The sequence below is a fragment of the Hordeum vulgare genome, chromosome 2H, assembly GCF_904849725.1.
Source record: "Hordeum vulgare subsp. vulgare chromosome 2H, MorexV3_pseudomolecules_assembly, whole genome shotgun sequence".
Lineage (NCBI taxonomy): Eukaryota > Viridiplantae > Streptophyta > Magnoliopsida > Poales > Poaceae > Hordeum > Hordeum vulgare.
In genome coordinates, this window is record NC_058519.1 from 583,452,358 (window position 1) to 583,462,278 (window position 9,921).

At 49.4% G+C, this 9,921-nt stretch overlaps 1 protein-coding gene across 1 annotated transcript; it reads left to right on the top strand.

Moving 5' to 3' along the window:
- Positions 1-4,385: 4,385 nt before the first annotated feature.
- Positions 4,386-5,981, top strand: LOC123427450 (fasciclin-like arabinogalactan protein 10). Its single transcript, XM_045111502.1, has one exon. It carries the CDS (start codon positions 4,462-4,464, stop codon positions 5,752-5,754), a length of 1,293 nt encoding a protein of 430 aa, XP_044967437.1. The 5' UTR covers positions 4,386-4,461; the 3' UTR covers positions 5,755-5,981.
- Positions 5,982-9,921: the final 3,940 nt, after the last annotated feature.

The window sequence follows — 9,921 nt, forward strand, 5'->3', positions numbered from 1 at the left end:
TACTAATTATGTATAAAGATACAACCATACAAAACTACTATAGTTTTATGATTTACAGGTCTGGCACAAGGGAAATATGTATGCTATTTAACAGTTTAACAATATCACTATGCAGTTTTCGCCTTTTGGGCCGAACATTAGTTATGAAGAACAAAGTTGAAACATGCAACAGAAAATCAGGGGTAATAGACGCTGCTCATTTAGTATAACATGCAGCAATGGTGGGAGATTGTCAGTTACATATCTAGAAGCTAACAACACTAGCATTATTACTAATTAGTATTGCAAAAGGTCATCACCTGTTGTGCCCATATGCTCTTCTCCTTGTCGACAGGCCCCTGTTCTTTCACCATTCGCTGCCTGGAGACCATCTTGGGGTAGAATGGATACCCCACCGCGTTGGGCACCTCCCTCGTCTCCGCCGCCACAGGGTCGCTCCACGTCACCTGCCCCTTGCTGCCGCCCACCGCAGAGCTCGACTCCCCGCCTCCGAAGGCCCCGGCTTTCAGTGTCTGGTGTAGTCGAGGGAAGGGGTGGAGGAGCTGCTGCTGCGTGCATAGCTTGGAGGGGAAGGAATGACCTTGGGGGGCAGCATTCCCTTGCCCTTCCGGTTGAACCCAGTAGAGGAGGAGCTCGACCCATCGGAGTAGCCCCTGTTGGATCAATTCTAGTAACAGTGAATAGGACAATTCAGAGCCACCATGTAGAAATGATGCCTTGTGAACAGGACAATCCTCAACGAATATGCTCTGGATCTTGGGGTTTCTCTTACCGTCCATCTGGAAAAATCTTAGACGTTTATCCAGGCCTGCATCAAGCATCAGCAGTCCATTCCTGTGAAACTGCACAAAATTGATAGGGCCACTGGATGGCTCCTGCGCATTACCATCAAGCATCAACAAGCCTTGAGAAGTACAATATGCCAGGTAGAAGCTTAGCAGTACCCTTGACAACAAGCACATCGAAGAATATTGTCGACTCCGCTGTCCTCACCGGATTCATCATCGTACACCCCACGGAGAGGAGCTTTACGGTCCATATCTTCCCAGCCAGTGAAGGGGTTCAACTTGGCATGGTGACCATGCAACCTAGCTTCACACTCTCTGCCCGAGATCACACGCTCATCAGCCTCCTTTCTCAACTTCCTCAATCTTGCAACCTTTAAGATGTCCACCACAGTCTGCTCCTCCTCGTCATCTACCCACGCACGCTACCTCCCCTAATTGACCATCTCATTTTCATCGACTTCACTGCAGAAGCTCTCCTCATGATCACCGTTACCGGCAGACCGATTCATGAAGAACAAAGGACCATCCCTGCCATGATCCGACAACACAACCCCAAATTTAGTGCCAAACTTCAGTGGCACATAGATCGGCCCAAACAACAAAACTTGTACATAGAAATCAACAACAAAACTTGTACAAAGGCATATGCTTACACGAGTAGTTTCTCAGAAGAATGGCTCATCATGTACAAGCAGAATAACAATCTTGATAATTAGGACGCAAGTATTGTTGGAATTATGCCCTAGAGGCAATAATAAATATAGTTATTATTATAATTCCTGTTTCAAGATAATAGTTTATTATCCATGCTATAATTGTATTGAATGAAGACTCATTTACATGTGTGGATACATAGACAAACCACCGTCCCTAGCATGCCTCTAGTTGGCTAGCCAGTTGGTCAATGATAGTCAGTGTCTTCTGATTATGAACAAGGTGTTGTTGCTTGATAACTGGATCACGTCATTGGGAGAATCACGTGATGGACTAGACCCAAACTAATAGACGTAGCATGTTGATCGTGTCATTTTGTTGCTACTGTTTTCTGCGTGTCAAGTATTTATTCCTATGACCATGAGATCATATAACTCACTGACACCGGAGGAATGCTTTGTGTGTATCAAACGTCGCAACGTAACTGGGTGACTATAAAGATGCTCTAAAGGTATCTCCGAAGGTGTTAGTTGAGTTAGTATGGATCAAGACTGGGATTTGTCACTCCGTGTGACGGAGAGGTATCTCGGGGCCCACTCGGTGATACAACATCACACACAAGCCTTGCAAGCAATGTAACTTAGTGTAAGTTGTGGGATCTTGTATTACGGAACGAGTAAAGAGACTTGCCGGTAAACGAGATTGAAATAGGTATGCGGATACTGAAGATCGAATCTCGGGCAAGTAACATACCGAAGGACAAACGGAATGACATACGGGATTATACGAATCCTTGGCACTGAGGTTCAAACGATAAGATCTTCGTAGAATATGTAGGATCCAATATGGGCATCCAGGTCCCGCTATTGGATATTGACCGAGGAGTCTCTCGGGTCATGTCTACATAGTTATCGAACCCGCAGGGTCTGCACACTTAAGGTTCGACGTTGTTTTATGCGTATTTGAGTTATATGGTTGGTTACCGAATGTTGTTCGGAGTCCCGGATGAGATCACGGACGTCACGAGGGTTTCCGGAATGGTCCGGAAACGAAGATTGATATATAGGATGACCTCATTTGATTACCGGAAGGTTTTTGGAGTTACCGGAAATGTACCGGGAATGACGAATGGGTTCCGGGAGTTCACCGGGGGGGCAACCCACCCCGGGGAAGCCCATAGGCCTTGGGGGAGACACACCAGCCCTTAGTGGGCTGGTGGGACATCCCACAAGTGCTCTATGCGCCAAGAGAAGAAAAATCAAGAGGAAAAAAAAAGGAGGAGGTGGGAAGGGAGGGGGACTCCCTCCCACCAAACCTAGTCCAACTCGGTTTGGGGGGGGGGGAGAGTCCTCCCCCTTGGCTCGGCCGACCCCCTTGAGGGTCCTTGGACCCCAAGGCAAGGCCCCCTCCCTCCCACCTATATATACGGAGGTTTTAGGGCTGATTTGAGACGACTTTTCCACGGCAGCCCGACCACATACCTCCACGGTTTTTCCTCTAGGTCGCGTTTCTGCGGAGCTCGGGCGGAGCCCTGCTGAGACAAGGTCATCACCCAACCTCCGGAGCGCCGTCACGCTGCCGGAGAACTCTTCTACCTCTCCGTCTCTCTTGCTGGATCAAGAAGGCCGAGATCATCGTCGAGCTGTACGTGTGCTGAACGCGGAGGTGCCGTCCGTTCGGTACTAGATCGTGGGACTGATCGCGGGATTGTTCGCGGGGCGGATCGAGGGACGTGAGGACGTTCCACTACATCAACCTCGTTCTCTAACGCTTCTGCTGTACGGTCTACAAGGGTACGTAGATCACTCATCCCCTCTCGTAGATGGACATCACCATGATAGGTCTTCGTGCGCGTAAGAAATTTTTTGTTTCCCGTGCGACGTTCCCCAACAAGTATATGATACAAGATATTAAGAACACTGCTAATTAAATAATTTTTTTTAAGAAAGGCAAGAAACAAAGGCACCTGGATGGTCGAGCGGGGCGAGCGGGGAGCGGCACGGGGGCGGCGGCGGCCAAGCGGGGCGCGGCGCGGGGCGGGGAGAGCGGGGTGCGGCGCAGCGGGGCGCGGGGAGCGGCGCGGGGCGAGCGGAAGCGCAGGGCGGCGATGGCAGGGCGGGAGAGGAGGGCGGCGGCGGCGCGGGGCCAACGGTGGCGGTACTCGGTGACGGGAGAGGAGGGTCGCAGCGGCGGGTCGGGAAAGGAGGGCGGCTCGGGGGCGGGGAGCGGGGGGAGGGGTCGCGACAGCTGGGCGAGCGGGGGCGAGTAGGAGCGGCGGGCGATCGGGGTGAGCGGGGCGAGGGCTTGCGGGAGCAGTTCCAGATCGGGGTGAGGGGGAGGCGGACGACGAGGGGGAGGAGGAGGCGGACGGGGAGGGAGAGTTTCGTTGGTGGAGTATGTTCAGCCAATTGTAATTGCTAAGTACACCCAGCAGACGGTGGATTAACGAGGGATGTTAGATTAAGATCTGTGGGATTAATCGTGGGGTGCTGATTGGTTTTTTTTGTGTGGGGCATTTGATGGGGTGGGTGTAGTGTAATTTTTGTTCGATTGTTTAATAGTAGTATAGATGTATCGTGTGTGCACCCTTCAAAAACAGTCCAAGGTGTATGGAGGAAAAATTCTGAAAATTTCACTTTTAGAAACCATATCCATGTGCTAAAATAAATGAAAAACATACAGATTGTTTTGTAAACAACAACATTTTCTATTTTGGAAGTGGTAAACAAATTTCAGAAGACGGGGCCAATCGTGAGGCAGAAGCAAAGGTGTCTTCGGTCACCCCCACCGCAGAAAATCATCACAGCTCTCAAGGCGCTGGCACCCGCTCAGACATGAGTGCCCCACACCCAACCCGGAACCTAACCATGGTGAAATGTAACCCAACCCAGCCTGGCCTCAACCCAACCCCAACACGCCAAAAACCCAGGCGCACCGCGCACGAAAGCTAAAACCCCCACCCACGCACGCGTTACACCTCTCCCGTCCCGTTTCGGCGTTTCCCCACACAACCACCGCGATGGCCGCCGGCCGCCGCCTCCTCGTCCTCCTGGCCGTGTCCCTCGCCGCCGTCGCCGCCACCCGCGGCCACAACATCACGGAGATCCTCGACGGCTACTCCGAGTACTCGCTCTACAACAACTACCTCTCGCAGACCAAGGTGTGCGACGAGATCAACAGCCGCAGCACCGTCACCTCCCTCGTCCTCACCAACGGCGCCATGTCCTCCCTCGTCGCCAACCTCTCCCTCGCCGACGTCAAGAACGCGCTGCGCCTCCTCACCCTCCTCGACTACTACGACCCCAAGAAGCTGCACTCGCTCCACGGCGGCTCCGAGCTCACCACCACGCTCTACCAGACCACCGGCGACGCCTCCGGGGACATGGGCCACGTCAACATCACCAGCCTCCGCGGCGGCAAGGTCGGCTTCGCCTCCGCCGAGCCCGGCTCCAAGTTCCAGGCCACCTACACCAAGTCCATCAAGGAGGAGCCCTACAACCTCTCCGTCCTCGAGGTCTCCGACCCCATCACCTTCCCCGGCCTCTTCAGCTCCCCCTCCGCCGCCTCCACCAACCTCACCGCGCTCCTCGAGAAGGCCGGCTGCAAGCACTTCGCGCGCCTCATCGTTTCCTCCGGGGTCATCAAGACGTACCAGGCGGCCATGGACAAGGGGCTCACCCTCTTCGCGCCCAACGACGACGCGTTCCAGGCCAAGGGCCTGCCGGATCTCAGCAAGCTCTCCAGCGCCGACCTCGTGGCGCTGCTGGAGTACCACGCCTTGCCGCAGTACGCGCCCAAGGCGTCGCTCAAGACCATGAAGGGCGGCATCCCGACCCTGGCCTCCACCGGCAAGGGCAAGTACGACCTCTCCGTGGTTGCCAAGGGCGACGACGTGTCCATGGACACCGGCATGGACAAGTCCCGCGTCGCGTCCACGGTGCTGGACGACACACCGGTGACCGTGCACACGGTGGACAGCGTGCTGCTGCCGCCGGAGCTCTTCGGTGGCGCCCCGTCGCCGGCACCCGGAGCGTCAGCCGATTCACCAGCGTCGGCCCCTGCACCGGAAACCTCCTCCGCGCCGGCGCCCTCTCCCAAGCACGACAAGAAGAAGCCCAAAGGTAAGTCGCCAGCGCATTCCCCACCCGCGCCGCCGGCCGATTCCCCTGACAATGCCCCCGCCGACGCGCCGGATGGGGAGGGAGACGAGGAGGCGGACAAGGCCGACAGCAAGAACGGCGCGACCGCGGTGGGCATGAGCATTGCGGCCATGGTGGCCTCTGTCGCTCTCGTCGGCGCGTCACTCCTCTGATCCGCCCAAGCGTTCGACATCGAGCGCTCGTTTTGTTTTCCTCTGGGCACGCATGATGTGATGCACCTCGGTCTCGCTTGTGAGTTCTAGAGCCATTGAAATGCTCGTCCGAAGTTGTTATACTTCTTCCTGGTTTGGATCATTTGGGCGATTGTGATAACCTTCCTTGGTAGTTTCAGTAGCTGCGTAGTAGTACTAGTACAAGTTTATTGAGTTTGATTTTGCTATGCTCGTTCCTGTTGGGGATGCATTCCACATGCCAAGAACTCCATTCCATATCTTTAGATGCAGTTATCTTGCATTATCGATGAAGTTACTTGTGATTTGATCTTACGAATTAACTGATGCATTGGTTGGTTTTTTTTTTTTTTTGAGGAAAAATGCATTGGTTCGTTGGTAGGTCTATGCACTGTACCAGTACCACGTATCACCGATTTGCACATTAAACAGTACTACTACATTGCATCCCCGAAAAAAAAACAGTTGTACATTGCATGACCGATGTGTGCCACATGGCAAAAAATGGGGTGCTGCTGGCCTACTTGATAAGTACTTATCAGTGACGTGATAGCCTGACAGTGACCGCATTAAGAGGATTGTACCACAAAAACCTTCTAAATCGTGGACCATTAAGCCCGCAACCGCTTCGAATTTGTCATCTTCTGCAGGGAGTCAGGACGATCATAAAGAAGATGGCATTCCCGCATAAAAATGCAGACCGGACGCGTCAAATCAACCCGAAGATTGCAGCTCGACGTGTTTTGAATTTCGGTGGCGCAATGGGGTTTCGAAATGGCTGGAAATTCCAAAACATTTCCTACGCAAAATTGACCGCCTCTCGCTATACTGCCTTTTCTTTTACCAATTTACCCACTGCAGGTCTGCAGCAACAGCGTTGGTTCAGGGGTCGCCGCGCCTATCATGTGACTCTGCCGTCTGCAACGAGCCCGACACCGCTGGCCCATGCCGAACCCTTTTACCCGTTTGCGCCGCAGAGGCGCTGGAGCCGTGGTCCCTGTAAAGCGAGAGCTCGTGGGCCGGCTCTATATTTTTCGGGGTTCTGGGGCGAAGTTCAAAAATAAGCCCTTAGGGAAATAAATGTGTACACATTTATAGATATACAAATGTAATATATTAAAGTTTAAATCAAATCATACATTCTTATTTAGATATATCTATAAATAATTGATAAACGTTTAAGTTATGTCATAGCACGATAAAAAAATAGAGTAGTGAAATATAGCAAATAATATTCTCTGCTAGTTTGATTACCTCAAATAAGAACCAAGTTTTTATGAGTTCATCGATAATAATATAATCAGATCAATCAGGGTATGAGATCAACTAATCTAAAAGGACTAGGACACTAGGTAAATATATGCGCAGACATGCAGTATTTAAATTACCTTGAACGAATGGGCGCATGGATCAAGGCATTGTTATTTGTTAATCACCAGGCCTGATCACGTGCTGCAGTGCTGGGTGATCTTCAATTCTCCACCAGGCCTGATCTCTACTACAGAAAGTATATACAAACTGCAGATACATATATACCAGTTTCCCTCTTTCTCCGTGAGGGTCGGACATGCGTGTCGGAGTGCCGGAGGTGCAACCGCGCATGCGCAGGCGCAGCGATGCAGGCAGGCGGCCAAGGCGAGGCGACGAACGAACATGCATGGATGGATCGATGCCTTCTCCTCTCCCGAAGTCCCGATCAGATATTTTTCTCTCCCAATCAGATACCTTTTATCAGATCATATAACAGCGGAAGTATACTTACACATATGCGGTGATGGCCCCCTCCGGAACATGGGCCCTTGGGCGTCGCCCATGTTTGCCTAGGGCCAGAGCCGGCCCTCGTGGTAGCTCGAATGGCTCTTGTCTTGGCCATGGTCGTTCTTTGGATGCCGATTCGTTTCAGCGATGCGTTTCGTCTCGTTTCGTTTCCTGGAATCTTTTGGGTTTGGGTGCATGCCTGCGGTGCACCGTTTGTACGCTCCCTGGCCGGATTGCGATGGCCGTTTGTCAAGTTCCCGGCCTCAAATCTGCTCAATCTCAGGACCGTAACGCCAGTCACCGAGCGGCCGGGGAAGCAGTTGGGCTCGTGCGAGGAATTCTCGCCGGGTCTCGCTCCTGCTCTCCTCTCCTCTCGGCGTCACGCACGCACGCGCCAGAGGCTGACGCGCGGCATTGAATTCTCGTGCTCGTTCGGTGGGGTTGGAACTCGGAAGGAAGGATACGTACGAGACCAACGGTCATGGAGCGAAGTTGGTGTAGCCGTGCAGTGGTACGTCCTACTACGTGGCACACCGTCCACCGTCACCGCTCACGGCTGGTCGTGCGTTGCGCGTGTGTGTCGGTGGGGTGGCGCTGTTTGTTTCTTTCTCGTATAAAGTGGGCATTCAAGAGCTTCAAACCTTCGGCGCGTAAACAATTCCATGTGCGTAGTACAATCTGCAACTATCTACGCGCGGCCAGGCTAATAATTAGGCTTCTGCAGGTCAATGGTGCTGTTGCATTGGATGCACCCCGCAAAAAAAATGCGGTGTTGTTCCATGCGCGGGTGCAGTGCTAGTAGCACTACCTGATTCGTGTGGCAAGAATTAGGCTGCTCATAGTGGGGAGTAACTAAGAGTAGTAACATGATGTTGTTATTAGTCTATGTTACTACCTTCATAGTGGGGAGTAACATACATGTGGTGTCATGCAAACAAACATTTATTAGGTTGTAGACACATAGTGCATTGAAATATGTGATGTGATGGTAACTAGCTATGTTACCACTACCATCTCTCTTCACATTAAATACTTGCCACGTCAGATTTTTTGCCCACGTGGCGTTGATGTTACTACTTAGTTACTCCCCACTATGACTAGTCTTAGAAAGGTGGTTTAATAATAATTCCTAATCTCGATTTCGCCGGTAGAGAATTCGGAGAACAAGGCCTGGAGGACCCCATGAGAAGACTTCAGATCCTCGAAGGAATACTTGCATCTGGGTTTGTTCTTATTTGTCTGGTGCATTAGCATATGATTGATTAGTGGAAAGACAACAACTGTTGTCGGCCATGTGGAAGGAAACTCCTACCTGCCCGCTTGCTGCGCCAAGGGTCGCTTCCACGCACAAGACGGCGCCCGGTTGGGCCGACCTATTTTTTTATCTATAAAAATCGGATTTGTTTTCTGTTACTTTTTTTCTGCTTATTTCAGTTTTTGCCTCGTTTTTCTTCACTTTTTTTTTATCAAAACGAACAAATGTTGATTTTCTTAATAATTTTTTGAAAACATGATTGTTTATTGAATCAAAGAACAAATTTAAAATCATGAACATTTTTTAATCTTGAGAATAAATTTTAAAAACAAGATTTTTTAAAAATACTAAACAAATTTGGGAACAAGAACATTTTTTAAAGCATGAACATTTTTTGAATCTGGAGAACAACATTTTGGAACAGAAAACTATTTTGAAAACCCCGGACAAATTTTGAAGCATGAACAACTTTTTATAAGCACGAATATTTTTTGAATCTTGAGAACAAAATTTGAAAAAGAGAATAATTTTTTTGTTCCTTTTTCCCTTTCTTTTTTTGTTGGAAGCAAAAACATTTTTCGAATTTGAAGAGCAATTTTGAAAAATCGTGAACAAATTTTTAAAGCACGAACATTTTTTGAATCCTGAGAACAAAATTTTAAAAAGGAGAAAATTCTGAAAAACACCAAACAAATTTGAGAGCGCGAACAAATTTTTAAAGCACGGACATTTTTGAATCATGAGAACAAATTTTGAAAATAAGAATACTTTTTTTGGTTCGTTTTTCTGTCCTTGTTAATTTTCTTTTTGTTTGAAGCAAAAATTATTTTCAGAATTTGAAGAACAATTTTGAAAAATCGTGACAAATTTGGAAGCACGAACAATTTTTTAAAGAATGGACATTTTTGAATCTTGAGAACAAAATTTTAAATAGGAGAACAATTTTGAAAGACTGTGAACAAATTTGAAAGCGCGAACAAATTTTTAAAGCACGAACATTTTTTGAAATTTGATAACAGATTTTGAAACCGAGAACAATTTTGAAAAATCATGAACAAATTTGTAAGCGCGAACAATTTTTTAAAGCATGGACATTTTTTGAATCTTGAGAACAAAATTTTAAAATGGAGAACAAT

Excerpts from the sequence above, each read along its gene's own strand:
- LOC123427450 (XM_045111502.1), top strand. The coding sequence starts at position 4,462 with ATGGCCGCCGGCCGCCGCCTCCTCGTCCTCCTGGCCGTGTCCCTCGCC.